At 57.9% G+C, this 20,149-nt stretch overlaps 1 protein-coding gene across 1 annotated transcript; it reads right to left on the reverse strand.

Annotated features, from left to right (window-relative positions):
* Window positions 1-8,634: 8,634 nt before the first annotated feature.
* GPR31 (G protein-coupled receptor 31) lies at window positions 8,635-9,835 on the reverse strand. The gene is given in 5 exon segments (XM_066247727.1): window positions 8,635-8,727; window positions 8,729-8,860; window positions 9,125-9,378; window positions 9,381-9,607; window positions 9,609-9,835. Coding segments are annotated over 5 exon segments (933 nt in total).
* Window positions 9,836-20,149: the final 10,314 nt, after the last annotated feature.

Consider the following 20,149-nt stretch of genomic DNA (forward strand, 5'->3'; position numbering starts at 1 on the left):
AGTGGCTGAAATGCTGACCAGAGAGACGGGCGAGGCTGGACGAGTGCTCTGACGTCACCACGGGCCTGGCTTCGGGCCGTCACGGGCCATCCGGAGGGGGACGTTTGCTGTGACCCCTGTCACCGGTCTCCCCCTCTGAAAGCCCATCCGACGGAGAGTTCTAGGAAGATGGGGTGTCAACAGCGGACGTTCAGCCGGCGGGCGGGGCTCAGATACCCGTCTAGCGAGCCACGAGGAAGTGGCGCTCGTAGGCAGCTCCCAGTGCGAGAGGTTAAAGTAGGCTCATACGTAGAATACTTGAAGAAAAAAAGTAGAAAAGAACCAGGCAGCTTTGCTGAGAAGATACAGAGGAACTTGCGTCCCCTGTCGAGCGGAGCGGGAGCGTGTGTGGCCCAGGGTGGGTCAAGAAGATTCCCGTGGAGGTGGAAGCGTGCTGTCTCCCACCGCGGACTTCAAAGTGGCTCCACCTGGACCCTGAGGCTCCGGGGGGGGGGGGGAGTCGGATTCCAACAGCCCCCTCCACCTGCTGCGGAGGTCACAGAACTCGGGTTGGGAAGTTTGCTGTGTGAACCGAGGGACCCAAGAGGCAAACGCCACGTGTTCCGAAGGGCCAAGCGTGTGAGCAGAGGCCGCGTGCTCTGCCGGCCACCGGGACGCCTCACGCACACGGACGCGCTCTCGGATACTCGGTCTCGCTCTCTCCAGCTTCAGCTCGGTCTCTGTGGAAACTGAAAGCGGTAGCTTAGGGTTCGAGGTCTGTGTTTTAAAAACGAGGTGTTGGTGCCTGACCTGCGGTGGTGTCACAGTGGATAGAGCGTCGTCGACCAGGAACGCTGAGGGCGCCGGCTCAGAACCCTGGGCTCACCCGGGCAGAGCACCTGTGAGAAGCAACTACTCCAGGAGGCTGCTGCCTGCTCCTCCCCTCCCCACTCTCTCTGTCTCTCTCCCCTCTCTCTCTTAAAAAAAATAAAATAAAATCTTTAGAAAACAAACAAGAAACTGTGGTGTCAGCTTTGCAAAGTTAGACTGATTTGCACGTGGTGGTAGAGACAGACGATCTTCCAGTTCAGCGTCCTGTCTGTCCGTCCGTCTGGGGAGACGGGGGTGTGTGAGACCCTCACCTCTTCCCGCCTGTCTGTGGCCGGCTGAGGAGTCAAAGCAGAGGACACGCCGCTCAGACGCCTCCTTCGCTGCGTCTGCCGCGCGGATACGAAGACGAGCGGGCCTCCGTTTCCCGCCCAGCACAGGAACCTCTCAGTGTTTGGCACAGCGGGAAACGAGCATGTCGTATCTATAATGTCAGATCACCTCTTAAAGCAGTAGCGCTCCTAACATTTCAGCCTGGATAAATAAAAATGTTTCCAAAATGTTACCAAATGCTTTACTTGGTGAAGCCACCTCTTTGCTTTCTTGCTTTGGGTGAGTTGGGCAGCTAGCTAACAGCACGCGCCCACACGGTGCCTGCGTGCGTGGGGTTTGCCCCTACACGGACGTCCCACACGGTGCCTGTACTCGTGGGGTTTGCCCCTACACGGACGTCCCACACGGAGCCTGCACTCGTGGGGTTTGCTCCTACACGGACGTCCCACACGGTGCCTGCACACGTGGGGTTTGCTCCTACACGGACGTCCCACACGGAGCCTGTACTCGTGGGGTTTGCCCCTACACGGACGTCCCACACGGAGCCTGCACGCGTGGGGTTTGCTCCTACACGGACGTCCCACACGGAGCCTGCGCGCGTGGGGTTTGCTCCTACACGGACGTCCCACACGGAGCCTGCGCGCGTGGGGTTTGCCCCTACACGGACGTCCCACACGGTGCCTGCACTTGTGGGGTTTGCTCCTACACGGACGTCCCACACGGAGCCTGCGCGCATGGGGTTTGCTCCTACACGGACGTCCCACACGGATCCTGCACGCGTGGGGTTTGCTCCTACACGGACGTCCCACACGGAGCCTGCGCGCATGGGGTTTGCTCCTACACGGACGTCCCACACGGATCCTGCACTTGTGGGGTTTGCTCCTACACGGACGTCCCACACGGTGCCTGCACTCGTGGGGTCTGCCCCTACACGGACGTCCCACACGGAGCCTGCACTCGTGGGGTTTGCTCCTACACGGACGTCCCACACGGAGCCTGCACACGTGGGGTTTGCTTCTACACGGACGTCCCACACGGTGCCTGCACTCGTGGGGTTTGCTCCTACACGGACGTCCCACACGGAGCCTGCACGCGTGGGGTTTGCTCCTACACGGACGTCCCACACGGAGCCTGCGTGCGTGGGGTTTGCTCCTACAGGGACGTCCCCGGGACTGTCCTTGGTAGCTCTCGTGCCTGCTTTTCCTCGATGTCCTGCCCCCCCTCGCTGGCAGGCTCCCGCTGGACCCCCTGGTGCTGCCGTAGTCTCTCCTCTGCACTCCACACTATCCTGCTGGGTTTGGGGACCTGGTCCTCTTTCATGGGGCAAAGAGTCACGCCGTCCAATCTGCCATTAATGAAGTATTTCTACACCTGTGCACACACATATGATATGCACACATGTGTGTGTTTATGTATAATCACGTCTGTGCGTCGACCACAGACAGTTTTTCTTGGTTCCTGCTACAAAGTAGTCGAGCACCGGCTGGAACAGCCCGTGGAGGCTGGGACCCCCATCCGCCTGCTCACTGGTCTGCCCAGGGCATTGCTGGCTCCTGACTCTGGGTGCCAGTTTGTCGTGACCCAGCTCCTGGGGCAGAGGGGATCCTCCCTGCCATCTCTGGGAGACAGAGGCTGTTCACATTCACTACCGGGCTGTTGGGATCAGTTCCCCTCCCTCTGCAGAGCGGTGGTCCTCTGATGCAGTGTGCATGCTGCCCGGTGCCCAGGGAGTGGACACAGCAGGGGCTGCAGCATGCCCAGCTCAGAGTGACCTGCCGGGACTTCCACAGCACGTGATTCGGTGCATACGCCGTAACACTGCCTGCAAACCACCAGACGCCTTCTCCTGTTCTTCCTTGAGTTGTCTCTGCTACTGTAACCATTTCCCTGATGTTTTACTTAGCTGCCTCCACACGGGAGCCAAAGACAGAGCTGGGTCCTTCTCCATCCCTCGGTCCTTTTCTCAGTTCTGTTGGGGTCCAGGTCAGCAGTCCTGATGATCAGCTGGGTGCTGTTGTCCAGGCCGTCCTCACAGTCCAAGTGGGCTGCTCTGGCTCCGGCCATTGCACTTCCGTTCCTGCCAACAGAAAAAGCAAAAACGAGGGAGCCGTGGCCTTTCCTTTACAGGCTCAGCTTGAAAGTTGTGGAAACGACTTCCTTCCACCTCTCTCCCGGAACTCAGTCCTGTGGTTGCACCAGGTGAGAGGGAACCCCGGACACGTCCTCTGCTGGTAGCCCTGTGTCCTCCTGCACGTCACCACCAGGACCCGCGGTGAGTCCACCACCAGGCGGGCGGGGAAGGCAGGACGCTGAACCCTTCACTTCAGAGGGGAGGGCGAAGGCCGTCAGTTTTCAGGACATAGCTCAGGCCATGCTAAGAGAGCAAAGAGGACGAGAGGCCACGATGGTTTCTGCTTCGGCCTCCGGGACAAGGCCAGAGATGGGTGGTCAGGGAGGGAGGTCAGCCCAGGGCCTTCCCTCCAGAGCCCCCCAAGGGCACCTACGTACGGACGGATGGACGTGGCCTCTCTGCATAATCCACCAGCCCCCCACCCCCACCCCACCCCCAGTATCTGGAACCGTCGGTCTGAATTTTCAAAGCACCGTATTTGGAATGAGGGTCAATGTGTTTTCAGTGAGTGTCGTTTTCTGCCTCACTTGGGAAGAGGAGCTGGATTCTTGGATTTAAGAGGACGCGTAGGAGTCTTCTGTGTGTGTGAACCTAGCATGCACGTCCGGGAGGTAGCACACCGTCGGGCTGAGCGGGAACAGTCCTGCTCAGGGATCGCAGCTCCTCACTCAGAGACAGTGGCCTGGGAAGGTGGCTGTGCCCCAGGCAGACCGATGCCGCCGCCTCCACGGGGCGCTGCTGCCCTCTGCTGGACGCAGCCCGCACCCGCAGACACGCTCCCTGCTCCCCTATCTGTCGGGGGTGGCTGGCTGAGCCCTCAGCCCCACACTCCCCGGGCACAGGGACAGATGGACAGACTCCCAGCCTCCTCTGCCCGTGACTCCGCCCCAGCCAGATGCCGAGACCAGGGCAGCGTGTCATTGCCGGGTCCCGTCCCACCAGGGGGCCTCCTCGCTTTTTCCTGTTGGCTGGAAGGGAGCCCACCCCTAGGTGACCTTGGAAGCCCCCTGTGGCAAACAGCGGAACCTGCCTCCGCTGACCGGTTGCTCCCTGGAGCGCCCGTCTGGGCCAGGAATGACTTCTGTTGTGTTCGAGCTAACTGACGTTTTACTGTTGCTTTTTCACGATCGAGCCTGTCCGAGGGGAGCGGTCCGTCTGGGGCTGGAGGTCTTCCCCAGACAAAGGACCCCTTCCACCCCGACGGGCTCCCCCCGCTGCTGCCCTTGGCCGACACCTCACCCAGGGGCAGGGCTGGGCAGGACCCCTCCCACCTATTCTAGAAGCCTCTGCATCTGTGCTCAGACCTCACAGTCCTGTCCTGCAGGTGGAGGCAGCCCCCGTCCAGGGAAAGGCTGGTGGGTAGGATATTGGTCTAAATTCTCACTCTCCCTGTATGACACGGCCACCCCCTTGCCAAGTGGGCCCTGCCAACCCCGACCCCTGAGTTTGCATTCTGCCCTGCAAGTGCCATGGCAACATTGTAGACGAGACCCGAGCAGAGGCTACAGTGTGCTCTTGAGCTGGGCTGGGCTGCTCTTCCTGACCTTGGCCATCAGTGCCCGGAGGTGACAGGCCCTTCAGCCAGGACAGGTGGGAGCTTGCCAGACAAACGGAGACCGGGGACATTGCAGCGGGGTGTCCAGCACCTGGAGGACTTGTATACGGCCCGGGAGGAACCGGCGGCCGACTGGATTTTGGAAAAAGAGACAAGGAGATGAACAGTTTTTAAAACGGTGACCGCACGGCCTGAATGGGGCAAGAAATGTGTCACCCAGGTGGAGGTGTGGGCTCTCGGCCGGCAGACCTTCCGGATGTCCCGGGGCTCAGACGTCGCTGAGATTTGCAGGACTCACACGGATGTGGCTGCGCACCTGCTGGGTTACCAGAAACGAGTCACCTGAGAAGAGAAACTGAAAGTCACTCCCAGCAGCAGAATGCTGTGGACAGAGGCTGCCGTTCACTGTCTGCTCCCACTTCCCTTCGGAGTCTCCTCCCCCCGGAGGAAATCATTCGGAGAAGAGGAGGCGTCTCGTCCATCCGCCCCTTTAAAGAAGGAATGCTCCCTGGCGGGCACGGAGCCGCAGGGCGTCCTGGAGGGGCGTGCAGGGCACAGGGCACCGAAGACACGCCCTCTGACGAGTGTTTGCCAGTCTGGAATCTTCCCGTGGGAAGGACTGTCTCACCTCACAGACCCAGAGAAGCTGTGCCAGGAAGAAGGGCAGGAGGAAAGCTCTGCTTCCGCAGAACTGGTCAGTGTCCAGCAGAACTGGTCAGTGTCCAGCTTCCCAGGCACCCGCCCCGCCCCCGGCTCTGCGTCGAGCGGGTTGCAGGTGAAAAACCTTTGTCCCCAAAGGGCGCACAGGGTGGCTGGGGATGTAAACTAAGATAACAGAAAAACCGGTCACGCAAACCAGCAAAGTGACAGCCACGGAATGTCTGTGATGGGCCAGGCACAGTGCTGAGCAGACGACTCATTATCGTATTGACTCCCCACAACACTCCCACGGTCGGTCCATGATATCTCCATGTGACAGCAGAGAACAGTTCAGAGAGCTTGGGTGATGTGTCCCGGGTCACAAAGCCGGGAAGTGACCAAGCTGGGTGCTGACCCCCGTGCCCTGAGGTTGGCCACAAACCCAGTGGCCTCAGCGCTGCCTGTACAAGTACCACGTCCAGGTTCCTCCCAGGCCAGCTGAGTTAGAACCCACGGTTGGCCGAGGCATCAGTGTTTCCTCAGAGCTCTGGGGCCCCAGCCGCTGTGCCGGGCAGGCCCCGGGCTGAGTGGGAGGCAGGGCTGCCGGCTCTGCCCACGAAACCGACACCGGCAACGAGACCCCGAGGCGCAGCCGCACTGTGAGGTGACTTCCTCATTTTTCCAGGCTGACACGTGAGCCCGGGCTGAAGGACGGTGCAGAGGCCGGCCAGTGGCACCTCTGGGCATCACATGGCGTGCACACAGGACGGGGAGGGGGGACCCGTGTCTGGGCCGCAGCTGCGCCTGGTGCTGGCCCGCCAGCCCTTCACTCTACTGGGCACGGGCTGGCTCCGTCCCACCCGAGGCCCCGCCAGGTGGCAGCGACGTCCCTCAGCTGACCGTGTGGTCTCATTGTGCTGTGGCTTTACCTGTGCAGAGAGCAACGGGCCCCAGGGTGCCCTCTGCAGGGTCAGGGTTAAGAAACATCTCCTGGATGGATTTCTGGGTAATCCGGGAAAGGATGCCAGCGGGAGTTGACCACAACATGGAAAATGTTTGTGTGTGAGGTTATATATATATATATTTTTTTAAAGCAGTATTTCAAGCTGCACGTGCTGCGGGGTCAGGGGAAGGAAACCGGAGATTTTCTCTCACCTGAGAGGGAAACGCCCCCACCTGAGAATCCACAGCTGTGCGCCCGCACCTGCTCCCCTCCCTGCTGAACCCCTCGGGAGTCTGTGGCCTGAGGGGGAGGGGCAGCCGGGGGGGGGGGACAGCCCAGCCTCACGGCTCCATCGCGCCTCCCCCACCGCCCGCCCAGGACCCCTGCACACACCCCTCTGCCCTGCTTAGACTGGGACACGGCTCCCGAGCACACGCGTGGGGCACGCCCACCATCCAAGCTCCCGTCCTGAGAGGGAGCCTCCTCGGTGAGCAGACCGCCTCGGAAGTGGCAGTGGTTTTGCCATTGTTTATTGCCTAATATCATTGGTTTTTTATTTGTTTGGTTGTTTGTTTGGTTGGGTTTTTTTTTTCCTTTTATATTTTTCTGAAGTTGGAAAGGGGAGGCAGTCAGACAGACTCCCGCATTGCGCCCGACCGGGATCCACCCGGCATGCTCACCAGGGGCGACACTCTGCCCACCAGGGGGCGATGCTCTGCCCCTCTGGGGCGTTGCTCTGTTGCGACCAGAGCCACTCTAGCGCCTGGGGCAGAGGCCATGGAGCCATCCTCAGTGCCCGGGCCAACTTTGCTCCAATGGAGCCTTGGCTGCGGGAGGGGAAGAGAGAGACAGAGAGGAAGGAGAGAAGGAGGGGTGGAGAAGCAGATGGGCGCTTCTCCTGTGTGCCCTGGCCGGGAATCTAACCTGGGACTTCTGCACGCCAGGCCGACGCTCTACCACTGAGCCAACTGGCCTGGGCCCTAATATCACTGGTTTTAACCTCACATATTCCAGAGATCATGGGACCACCCTCTGGAAACAACGTGTCCTGTCCGTGCAGGCAGCACAGGTGGGGCTGCAGGGGAGCCGTGTCGTGACAAAGCCCTGCCTGTGCCTCTGCTTGGCATTTCGGTGAGTCCCTTTAGGGGGCCACACTTCCAGGTTTGAACAGAGAATAAGCAATGAGACAGTTAGGAAGGTGGACTCTCAAAATTCTTTGCCACCAGCGTGAGCGACTCACGTGGGACCTAATTTGAGAGGGATGCCGTGAAAAGAAGCAGCTATGCCCGGGTGTCCAGGGGCCGGGGTGGAGGCCGCACCCACCTTCTCCGCAGAAGTCCCCAGGCGATTTCTGTGCCAGTCACACCGCCAAGGCATCGGGTTGGAATCCCCGCCTCCCGGGCCCTGGTGTCTGATGTGCATGTTTCTCCCGGGAGGCACACAGTCCTGTCACTTCTTTACAGCAGGGGAAGCCGACCCAGCACATTCTGAAGGCCTTCGGGCACTCAGCAGTAGAAAAATGCTCTAGAGGCGATTTTGAGAAATTTAGTAACAGAGTATCCTCTGGTAACGAGCCAGGGAGCTGCGGTTGCCTTTGATGTAATGTACAATCTATACAAATGGAAGGAACAGGTATGAAACAAACAAACAAAAGACCAGTTCTGTCAAACAGAGCCGAGCAGGAAAGACAGCTCACAGGGCACACGGAACCTCTAGTCGACCCCCAGTCCTGTCTGAAGCCTCACCTTCCCGTGTCATCGTCATGGTCACCAGCTTGTGTGACAGGTGGCCAGGAGCACAGCTTCTTTGCATGTACACATGCAAACGAGGTCGGAATGACTCGCAAAGACCCAACGGAGTGAGAGTAAAAGGCCCCCAGCCCCCTTCCCTCCCACGGCTGACCCCTCAGAGTACGGGGCACCGTCCTTCAAGTGTGGACAGGCGGGGGCGGCCTGCATCTCCACGGCAGCAGTGTAGCTGGCCGGGGGACAGTGACCCGAGCAGGCGCTGGCTTCCTGGCTCTGCCCTGCTGCTCCGCTGCGTGCACTACGGGAGACCCCGGGGGACAGCGGAGACGGAGCCTCAGCTGCTGCAGTTCTGCTGCCGCGTGTGAGCCGACCCCGGCCCCGCCGTCTCGAGGTTTCTCTCCGCCCGGGAGCCTCATGAAGGCGCCCTCTTCCTGGGGTCCCGGGTCCCCGGAAACCGGGGCTCAGGAGCAGGCCGCCCTCAGGAGTCGGAGTCTCTGAGCTCGCAGCCCAGGGCCGGGCCCCCCCCCCGCCCTCGGCCTCGCAGGGTGGAGAAGACCTTCCTGTAGGAGTTGCCGAAGCGCGGGGTTCGAGAAGCAGGACAGCGCCGGATTCAGCACGCTCTGCAGGCCCGAGAGGCCGCTGGCCACGTCGGCCGCGTGCCCCAGTGCCCTCCAGACCCCGCAGTGGTCCGCCTCTCGGAAGGCCTCCAGCAGGGCCCGGGCCAGGGAGCCGGGCAGGAAGCAGAGCAGGAAGAGCACCACGGCCGTGGCCCCCAGCAGGGCCCGGGCCAGGGAGCCGGGCAGGAAGCAGAGCAGGAAGAGCACCACGGCCGTGGCCCCCAGCAGGGCCCGGGCCAGGGAGCCGGGCAGGAAGCAGAGCAGGAAGAGCACCACGGCCGTGGCCCCCAGCAGGGCCCGGGCCAGGGAGCCGGGCAGGAAGCAGAGCAGGAAGAGCACCACGGCCGTGGCCCCCAGCAGCGCCCGGGCCAGGGAGCCGGGCAGGAAGCAGAGCAGGAAGAGCACCACGGCCGTGGCCCCCAGCAGCGCCCGGGCCCGCTGCAGCCTGGGCTGCTTGTCGGGGTCTCGGAGCCGCCGGCGGAGGGTCCTGAGGATCCCGGCATGGCAGAACAGGATGAGGCCGAAGGGCAGGACAAACGGCACGGGGGACAGTGCCCTCTGCCGGGTGAGGCTAAAGGAGGCGCCTCCACCGTGGCCAGAGCCTCGGCCGTGGACACGCTCTGGGGACCGAGGACGGCCATCAGCAGCCAGACGGAGCCCGAGACCCCCCAGGACGCCCGAGGGGACAGGAGGTTGACCCTGAGCCGAGCGTGGACCCCTCGGAAGTAGCGGTCTAAGGCCACCGCGGTGAGGAAGGTGACGCCCGCCCCCCGGCTGAGAGCCCACAGGGAGAGTGGGACCCAGCAGGACGCGTGTCCGAGCTGTAGTCCCTGTATCGCAGGAAGGAGCCGCCAGGAAGGGCAGGCAGAGGGTCAGCAGGAGGTCCGCGACGCCCAGGTTGAACAGGTAGATGGCGGGAGGATTCCTCACCTTCGGACGGAAGAGGACCGTCCACAGCACCACCGCGTTGCCCGGCAGGCTCAGCCCGCACCCCAGCGCCAGCAGCGCGGCCACTGCCGTCCCCACTGCCCTGCTGTGCTCGGAGCAGTTCGGGGGCTGCATGGCTGTGCGGACCACGCAGGGGCGGCCCAGGGTGGGGACTCCGACCCCTGTGGACCCTATTCCCCGCGGAGGCAGGGGAGGCGGCCTTCTCCTGCCCAGAGCTCACAGGGTCTGCGTTTCCTCAACGCGAAGACAGAAATGCTGAGGCCGCTCCGGAATCGAGTCAGAAGCAAACTATCAATAGAACTTGTTCGGGAAAGAGGGTCTGAGGCTGGGAGAGAACCCTGCGTTCATTTCTGTCTTGTTTTGCCTTAGAAAGGGGAGACTGTGGCTCACTCCGCATCACCCATCCAGGGTTAAATTGAAGCACAAATGTCCTGAGAATGCCCGGGGGGGGGGGGGCGGAGGAGCCGCCTCTGTGTCCCCAGCTGCTACGGAGGAGGAACAGGGAAGCCGAACTGTGTCTCCATACAGTTACCATGATGGCTGAGACAGAAAGAGTGCTCTGCAGGCTGGACCCGTGCCGTGGGGGGCTGGGACCCTCCTGTGGGGGCTGGGACCCTCCTGCGGAGAGCTGGGACCCTCCTGTGGGGGCTGGGACCCTCCTGTGGGGGCTGGGACCCTCCTGCGGGGGCTGGGACCCTCCTGTGGGGGCTGGGACCCTCCTGCGGGGGCTGGGACCCTCCTGTGGGGGCTGGGACCCTCCTGTGGAGAGCTGGGACCCTCCTGTGAGGAGCTGGGACCCTCCTGTGGGGGGCTGGGACCCTCCTGTGGGGGCTGGGACCCTCCTGTGGAGAGCTGGGACCCTCCTGTGGTGCTGGGAACCCTCCTGTGGGGGCTGGGACCCTCCTGTGGGGCTGGGACCCTCTGTGGAGAGCTGGGACCCTCCTGTGGGGGCTGGGACCCTCCTGTGGGGGCTGGGACCCTCCTGTGGGGGGCTGGGACCCTCCTGCGGGGGCTGGGACCCTCCTGTGGGAGCTGGGACCCTCCTGTGGGGGGCTGGGACCCTCCTGTGGGGGCTGGGACCCTCCTGTGGAGAGCTGGGACCCTCCTGTGAGGAGCTGGGACCCTCCTGTGGGGGGCTGGGACCCTCCTGTGGGGGCTGGGACCCTCCTGTGGAGAGCTGGGACCCTCCTGTGGGTGCTGGGACCCTCCTGTGGGGGGCTGGGACCCTCCTGTGGGGGCTGGGACCCTCCTGTGGAGAGCTGGGACCCTCCTGTGGGGGCTGGGACCCTCCTGTGGGGGCTGGGACCCTCCTGCGGGGGCTGGGACCCTCCTGTGGGGGCTGGGACCCTCCTGCGGGGGCTGGGACCCTCCTGTGGGGGCTGGGACCCTCCTGTGGAGAGCTGGGACCCTCCTGTGGGGGCTGGGACCCTCCTGTGGGGGGCTGGGACCCTCCTGTGGGGGCTGGGACCCTCCTGTGAGGAGCTGGGACCCTCCTGTGAGGAGCTGGGACCCTCCTGTGGAGAGCTGGGACCCTCTTGTGGGGGCTGAGACCCTCCTCTGGGGGCTGGGACCCTCCGGGTGTTGGGACCCTCCTGTGGGGGGCTGGGACCCTTCTGCTCCGGGCTGGGCTTTGCCATCAGCAGGAAGAGGACTGGGGGGATGGCCTGGTCACTTCACACTGGTCACATGTTCACTTGTCCTTTGATCAACGTTTCTGTTCTGCTGAGACTTCCTTTTGCCCTGACACCACCCAACGTAAGGGGATCTAGATCCTTGGACCTCGCTGGCCCGAAAGCATCATAAAATCAGTGGTGGGTCGCGATGCCTAGAGTCCACCCCAATGCCAAGTCCGTGAGCCCAGCGACATGCTCGGGGTGTCGGGGGACAGCACCACGCTGGTGCACAGGGGAGCCAGTAGATACATAGTGAATGAGTCCAGGCATCCCTCCTCCTGACACCCCTTGGTCCTGACACCCTGCCGACCCCCATCCCCCTCGGGTTCTGTTCAGCCTGATCTGAGCTTTGGAATCAAATGAACTTTAGTTCTAATTCTGGCTTCTCCACGTAGCAGCACTGTGGTTTTAGGGAAGCATGTGAATGTGTGTGTACCCCAATCTCTCCACCTGTAAGGTGAAGGTGAGAACACCTGCTTGCAGATCATTGTATTTGAAAAAATATTTAAAGATTTTTATGTATTGATTTTACAGTGTGTGTATGGAGGGAGCAAGAAGCGTCAACGCACATAGTTGCTTCACTTTATTTTTTATTTTTTTAATTTTTTTTTATTTTTTATTTTTTTAAATTTATTCATTATAGAGAGGAGAGAGAGAAGGGGGGAGGAGCAGGAAGCATCAACTCCCATATGTGCCTTGACCAGGCAAGCCCAGGGTTTCGAACCAGCGACCTCAGCATTTCCAGGTTGATGCTTTATCCACTGCGCCACCACAGGTCAGGCTAGTTGCTTCACTTTAGTTGTTCGCTGACTCCCTGTCATAGGTGCCTTGACCAGGCAAGCCCTGGGTCTTGAACTGGTGACCTCAGCCTTCCAGGTTGACGCCCTATCCACTGCACCACCACAGGCCAGACTGTTGTATTTGGATGCAGTTAAAGCATTTTGCACCATATCTGGGACATCACAGTGCCTGACACAGTGCTACAGTTGCTGTTAACTGCGGTGTGTGCCTACCATGCATGTTACTGCAAGGAACCCTGCGACAACAGGTGAATAGATACAATGTTAAAAGGTCTCTTTTGTGGATGAAGAAACGGAGGCACAGAGAAGTTAGCTGAATTGCTCAAGGTCTCAGGCTTGTGAGCCGTGGGAGCTGGATCCTCCCAGGGGCCAGGTTCAGACCAGAGAGCCCAGGGTCTTCACCGCCCTGCTCTGAGGCTCTCTGAGTGGAGAAGCCTCGCTGCTGGGCTCACAAATGAGCGTGTCTCTGGGAGCCCGCCAGAGCGATGGGGGGGGGGGGCGTGCTGTTTCGGGCGATGTGATTGCATTGTCTTCGTGCTTTAATTTCATGAGGGTGTCCCTTCCTACTGGACCAGCAGCCCTCTTGGCGACACACGGGGTCTTTGTGTGCTGAGAAAGTCCTCTGAGCATCCAGAACTGTAGAAATGTCCCAGAGGGTACCCCCACAGGGATGCCTATGAACAAGGGTTCGCCAACTGTGTGCCCGCTAGGAACCATTCCCGGGAAACAGGAGGGGACGGAAAAGAGGCACCGGTTCCAGGAGAAGGCTGGCCGGAGAGAGACCACCCGTTTCTCACCTCGGAGGATGCTGGTCACACAGTGACAGCCCTTCAGGGAGGCAAGTCACATAAACACAGGGAGAGAAAGGAATTCCACTCCTCTCTGAACACACTGAAAACTCTGACAGACCTTAAAAGCTACCCTTTGTCTACAAATTTCAGTGCACACTCAAACTTTCCCAAGTACAGGTATTCTAACTCGACAGGACAGACACAAGCATGAATAACAGGAAACCTATGTTAACATTTTTACCGAAGTTCTGCTTTTACTCGGCACACCAACTTGTTTTCTTTTCTTCTCAAAGAGTACATTGTTACTTCTTTTCTTTATTTTGCATGTATATTATTTGAGGCTCGCCCTTAGGGGTCTTGTCTTATTAAATCTTATAACCTAGACACTCTGTGTTCGGTCACTATTCCTCCATGTTCTCCTCACTTAGGAAACTTCTCTGTTCTCCTTTCAGTTCCTAGGGTGTAAATCTATATATCAGGTCTACCAGAAAGTTCTGTCCTTTTCTAACACAACAAGTTTCGACACGTAAGCACATGTTTATTTGGCGCATGTGTGCCTCTCTATTTTTATCACTTAATGTATACATACTGACGTAGCAAATCAACTAAAACAAAGTTGATTCACGTTAGTCTTCTGTGTGAAGCGATAGTGTACCCATGGCTACTGATAAAGTTCATTTACGCCACTGTAATTTTTACGAATTTCAACAAGGAAGAAATGCTACAGAAGCATGTCGAAATTTATTGAAAGTGTTTGGTGAAGGTACAGTTTCTGACAGGACATGAAGAAGATGGTTTGAAAAATTCGAAACAGGTGATTTCGACCTTTTTGATAAGCCACGTTCTGGGTGACTATCTTTGATCGATGACGATGTTGTTAAGACCATGTTGGAGCAAGATCCTTTTCTGACAACATCGGAGATCGCAGAAAGGCTTAATTCAGCTCAGCAAACCATTTCGGACCATATTCGGAAGATAGGATTGGTGTGGAAATATTCAAGATGGGTGCCACATAAATTAAACTAGAAGAATTTGGATGATCGAGTCGTCATACACACATCTCTGCTTGCTCGGAACAAAATCGAGCCCTTCTTGAACCGGATGATAACTGGGGATGAAAAGTGGATTACCTATGAAAACATCGTAAGGAAAAGGGCATATTGTGAACCCGGAAAACCTAGCCCTTCCACTTCTAAACCAAATTTGACTCTGAATAAGAGAATGTTGTGTATATGGTGGGACATTTGAGGACCAATACATTATGAGCTTTTAAAACCAAACGAAAAGCTCAGTTAGGAGAAGTATTGTCAGCAACTGGATAATTTAAAGACAGCAGTCCAAGAAAAGAGCCCGGCGATGTTCAATAGGAAGAACATCATACTGCATCATGATAATGCCAGGCCACATGCTGCTTTGGGGACTCGTCAAAAAATTGCAGAACTAGGCTGGGAAATTCTGTCATATCCACCATATTCCCCGGACTTAGCACCCTCTGACTATCACTTGTTTTTGTCCTTACAAAATTTTTTGAAGGGCAAAAAATTCAAAAATGAAGAAGATATCAAACGAGCACTGGTTCAATTTTTCGCATCAAAAGATAAAACATTTTCCAAAAATGGGATATACAAATTGCCCTCACGCTGGCAAGAAATCATTAATAATAATGGCAATTATATTATTTAATAAAGTTTATTGACGGTAAGAAAAATTTGTATTTTGTTTTATTCCAAAAACGGACAGAACTTTCCGGTAGACCCTATATATCTATATTTACACGTTTGCTCCTAAATTTAAATAAAAATGGAACCATCGCTTTTAAACCTACCCACGAATGTAACTCTATTCACTGTTCCTTCCAGCTTTTCTCTTGTGTCTACAGCTTACCAGGAGGAAGACTTTGTAAAGGCTGACTTAGCTTTCCCTGTGACGTGCTGTGGAGTCCGCCACCTGCAAAGTTTGCGGGGAGGACAGTCCCCACAAGATCGGCCCTCTCTCTGACAGCAGATGTAGGTCTGAGCGTCCTGGAGGGAATCACGGAGCTCACTGGACGTGGTTATGTTCAGAGCTGTGTTTTTGTTGTTGTTGTTTTTTGTATTTTTCTGAAGCTGGAAACGGGGAGAGACAGTCAGACAGACTCCCGCATGCGCCCGACCGGGATCCACCTGGCACGCCCACCAGGGGCGATGCTCTGCCCACCAGGGGGCGATGCTCTGGCCCTCCGGGGCGTCGCTCTGCCGCGACCAGAGCCACTCTAGCGCCTGGGGCAGAGGCCAAGGAGCCATCCCCAGCGCCTGGGCCATCTTTGCTCCAATGGAGCCTTGGCTGTGGGAGGGGAAGAGAGAGACAGAGAGGAAGGGGGGGGTGGAGAAGCAAATGGGCGCTTCTCCTATGTGCCCTGGCCGGGAATTGAACCCGGGTCCCCTGCATGCCAGGCTGACGCTCTACCGCTGAGCCAATCGGCCAGGGCCAGAGCTGTGTTTTATTACGGAGGAAGGACACACCGTAGGATCAGCCAAAGGAGGAGGACGGAGGTGGAGGACCGAGTCTGGGAAAGTGACCGATGTGGAGCATTCGTGTCCTCTCCCCGTGGAGGTAGGACAGTTCTTTCTCAGCATAGACGTGTGGGGGACGTACCCAGCACCCTGTCAATCAGGGGAGACCCTGAGCCTCCGTGTTCAGAGACGTCACTGGGTTCGTGGCCGACCTCAGCCCCCAGCCCCGGTGGGGGTCGAGATGAGGCTGTGTGACCCCACGTCCCTGCCCACATCACATTATTGCTACTGGCAGGCCCGGGTCCCCTCGCAAACAAAGCTACCTGACCAGGCTTGATATCCCAGAGGACTTGGAGATGGGCTCCCAGCAGCCGAGGGCAAAGGTCAGACCTCTTTTGGGGGGCCACGTTAAATTCTTTACTGCACACTTATTTATTCAAAAAAATTTAGAGCGTAGTGTTACTCATTTTGTGCCGAGAATACAAATACTCACGTTGCATCTAATCCTGCCTCATTTTAAGAGACTTATACTCTAGTGGGGAAGGGTCAATATGTCAGCACAGCTGGGGACCACAACATGACACAATTAGAGGTGTGACAGAGGTGAGGGGGGGTGGGAGCGGGTCAGGGAAGGAGGAGAAAACAGCAAGTCCGCGAGCGCTGGGGCGAGGTCCAGGGCAGGGACAGCACAGCCGGTGGGACCCTTGGTGTGAGCTGTTGTGAATGTTTGCACCCTGGCGGGGGGTAGGCTGATGATTCTCCTCAGCCTCAGTGATTTCTTGTAGACGCACTCCGAAGCTCCTTACCTTTCATTTTCTTCTCTTGGTCCCGTGTCCCAGTGACTGCCCATCCTTGGAACGCCACTTCCTTTCCAGGCAGGGATGTCTAAGTCACATACCCAGGGCCACTCGCCTCCGGCCACCGGAAGGCTGAGCGTCAGGAGGAAGGGGCTGTGGTCACTTACAGAAAAATAGAATCTTTTTTTTTTTTCAGTAAAAGCAAGTGGAAGTTCCTGGTCCGGGGGCAGGAAGTCACAGGACGTGGCACCGTCCCGTGGTGGTCCCGCGTGCTTCTCTGAGCGGGCCGTTGGTGCCAAAGAGTTTCAGCCACCTCAGAATATTCCTGTGACGGGCACATCAGCCAAGGACTGGATTGCTAACGGACTCAGTGCTTCAGGCACAAGCAGTCACTTTGATTATCACTTACTATTACAGGAAAAACTCAATCCTCAAAAAGATAAAACGTTAATGTATATAATAAAGGTACTCCAGCTCCAACCCTGGGTCAAAACCATGCCTCCTTGTTTAGAAAGCTCTCTTGTTTCCTTCACTTTTTCTGAGCGCTGGTTAAAATGAAAGTTTCAGACTCACGCTGGTGGAAAACCCCTGGACCGCTCACTTTCCCAAAGTGGACACGCGCCAGGAAACTGCGCGGAGGATCAAATGGCGACTCGCGGGCGGCGACCGGGACCGGGATTCAGGGACGTTCCTGTGCTTTCCTCACCGCGGGGACCTCGGCCACACGGAGCAACATGGCGCTCCGTATGGTGTTTCTGTGAAACTGCGATTTCTTTTTAATCCAGCAATATTGCTTTATTTTCTTACTGTGTTTTATTTAACTATTATTTTTTTAAAAAAGTTAAATGCGTTGGGGTAGCCGTGGTTATTAAGATTATATAGGATTCAGGTGCATAGTTCTATGATACATCGTCTGTCTATTGCTGTGTGTGCCCGCCACCCAAAGTCAAGTTTTCTGTCACCATACGTTTAGTCCCCATTACCCTTTACTGTTCCCCCAAGCCTTCTTCTCTGGGGACCCCCAAGTTGATGTCTGTGTCTGTGAGTTTCAGTTGTATGTCCCTCGTGTGAGTGGAATCATATGTTCCTTAGCTTTTTCTGTCAGACTGGTTTTACTGAGCACAGTACTCTCAAGGTCCATCCATGTTGTCACAGAAGGTCGTATTTCATCCTTCCCTGTGGCTGACTAGAGTCCCATTGGACATGTGTCCCACACCTTCCTTATCCAGCCCTCTGTGGATGGACACTTGGGTTGTTGCCTTGTCTTGGATAATGCTGCCACAAACATAGGGGTACGTGTGTCTTTGAGAATAAATGTTTTCAAATTCTTCAGGTCGATACCCAGAAGAGGGGTTGCTGGGTCATAGGGTAACTCTATTCTTAATTTTTTGAGGAACTGTTTTTGATTGAAACTGGTCATTTTTAAACGTGTCACCTCAGGGGCCCCCTCACCACACCTCACAGGGAACAGTTTTCAGGGTAAGAAAGTTAATAAAATAGTGTGAACCGCTCGTTGTCTGACCCAGAACATGCATGCTGAGAGAGGGCACGGGGCTCTCGGTGCCAAAAAAAAGAGCCTGCATTCACCCCAACCAGGGTCCACCTGGCAAGCCCACTAGGGGGCGATACTCTGCCCATCTGGGGCCATTGCTCTGTTGCTCAGCAACCAAGCTCTTCTCAGTGCCTGAGGCAGAAGCCATGGAGCCATCCTCAGCACCCAGGGCCAACTTTGCTCCAATGGAGCCTTGGCTGCGGGAGGGGAAGAGAGAGAGAGAGAGAGAGAGAGAGAGAGAGAAAGAGGAGGGGGAAGGGTGGAGAAGCAGATGGGCTTCTCCTATGTGCCTTGGCCGGGAATTGAACCCAGGACATCCACACACTGGGTTGATGCTCTACCACTGAGCCAACCAGCCAGGGCCTAAACCTGCTGGGACTTTTTTTTTTACCTTTTTCCCCCTTTTTTCTGAACTACCCAGGCTAGCTCATAGCCCTTTCCAGCCTGGTCCCATGCCCCTCCATGCACACGCCATACAATGAGCAATCATTATCTTAATACATAGTAATAATTTCCTGAGTTTTGCTTTTTACACTCCTATCGCTCACGACGCATCACTGTCCACAATAGTTTAGCCTTGCGACCTTTCTTCTGCTTTAATGTTTTTATTGTGGTCACATAAGCATGACACAAAATTTACCGTGAGTGACATTTAGCACAGTGTTGTGCAACCATCACCATCATTGAGTTCCGGAACATTCTCGTCACCCCAGAAGGAAATCCTGTACCCATGTCCCCACCACCACAAGCACCCCCCCCACTGCTCCCCCAGCCCCCCGGAAACCCCCCGCCTGCTTTCGGCGTCTACGGATCTGCCAGCACTGGACATTCCGTGTCCATGGAATCATACGTGTAGCCCTGTGTGCGTGTGGCTTCTTTCCCTCCGCGTCACGTTTTCAGAGAAATCCTGGGGCTCTTCCCCTGGGGGCCCCCGGATGCTCTCTCGTCTGGCAGGAAGAGAGCACGCCCGGGTCTGGAGGGTCCTGACGTGGCAGACGGGGACGGCAATCTCAGAGTGACGAGGAGAGGAAGACAACCAAGGGGACGTAGACAGGAGCAGGGGGGGCCCCGGGGCACAGGCCACCTTCCGGGGGTGCCAGGTGGCCCCACCGCTGAGCTGCTGGCTGCACGCCCGCAGATGGGACGGCACGGCATCCGCCGGCTCCTGGCACCTGCTCCCCAGACGACCGACAGACAGCCCGTGCCCGTGCCCAGCTTGGCTCGCACCCTCCGGTCACTCGAGGAGGCCCGGGCTCCAGCCACCTGCTCCCCAGATGACCAGCAGACAGCCCGGGCCTGTGCCCAGCTTGGCTCACACCCTCCGGTCACTCGAGGAGGCCCGGGCTCCAGCCACCTGCTCCCCAGATGACCGGCAGACAGCCCGTGCCCGTGCCCAGCTTGGCTCGCACCCTCCGGTCACTCGAGGAGGCCCGGGCTCCTGCACCTGCTCCCCAGATGACCGGCAGACAGCCCGTGCCCGTGCCCAGCTTGGCTCGCACCCTCCGGTCACTCGAGGAGGCCCGGGCTCCTGCACCTGCTCCCCAGATGACCGGCAGACAGCCCGGGCCTGTGCTCAGCTTGGCTCACACCCTCCGGTCACACGAGGCGGCCCGGGTTCCTGGCACCGGTGTCATCTGGCGCGTTTCCTTCTGCGCGTCCACGGCGGCAGAACAAGGTAATCAGCTCGGACGTCTGATCGGAGTTCTGCTCGCGTGTTAGCCCCCAGGGAGGTCGTTGAAGCCAGGGGACCCTCTCGTCACTGACATGCAGAGAAGCAGCTCTGCTTCTTATAATGGGTGGGAGGTGGGCCCTCCCATTGGGCTTCAAGTTCAAGGCCGAGCCTCTTTGCCCACGGTCTCCTCATTTGCCAGTGTGTCACGGGTCACCAGAGAGGTCCCCGCAGGCAGAGTACTCAGCACCAGCACCCTGGCTTGGGAGCAGCTGAGCACTCCCAGCAGCAGCACTGAGCCAGGCCGGCTCGTCCACACGGCTCACTCAGACGCTCCCCAGTGAGCTGCCCCCCGCCATCCCCGAAGCCGTCAGCCACCGAGGGCACCAGCCAGGCTTCCACAGTAATTAACAAAATAAAACAAAGCTTAGGGTGGCTTGGCTCCCGTCTGTCCCTGGGCTCTGACGCTGGGGACACTGGTTTGGACACGTCCCCCTGGAGCTCCCTCGAGGCTGTGTTGGACACGTCCCCCCAGATCCCCCTCGAGGCTGTGCTGGACACGTCCCTCGAGGCTGGGCACATGCTTCCTTGGTCCTCTCTTGTCAGTCTCTTCCTGCTGGACCTTTGGTGCATGGCACACTCAGTGCCACCTAT

The sequence above is a fragment of the Saccopteryx bilineata genome, chromosome 12, assembly GCF_036850765.1.
Source record: "Saccopteryx bilineata isolate mSacBil1 chromosome 12, mSacBil1_pri_phased_curated, whole genome shotgun sequence".
Taxonomy (NCBI): Eukaryota; Metazoa; Chordata; class Mammalia; order Chiroptera; family Emballonuridae; genus Saccopteryx; species Saccopteryx bilineata.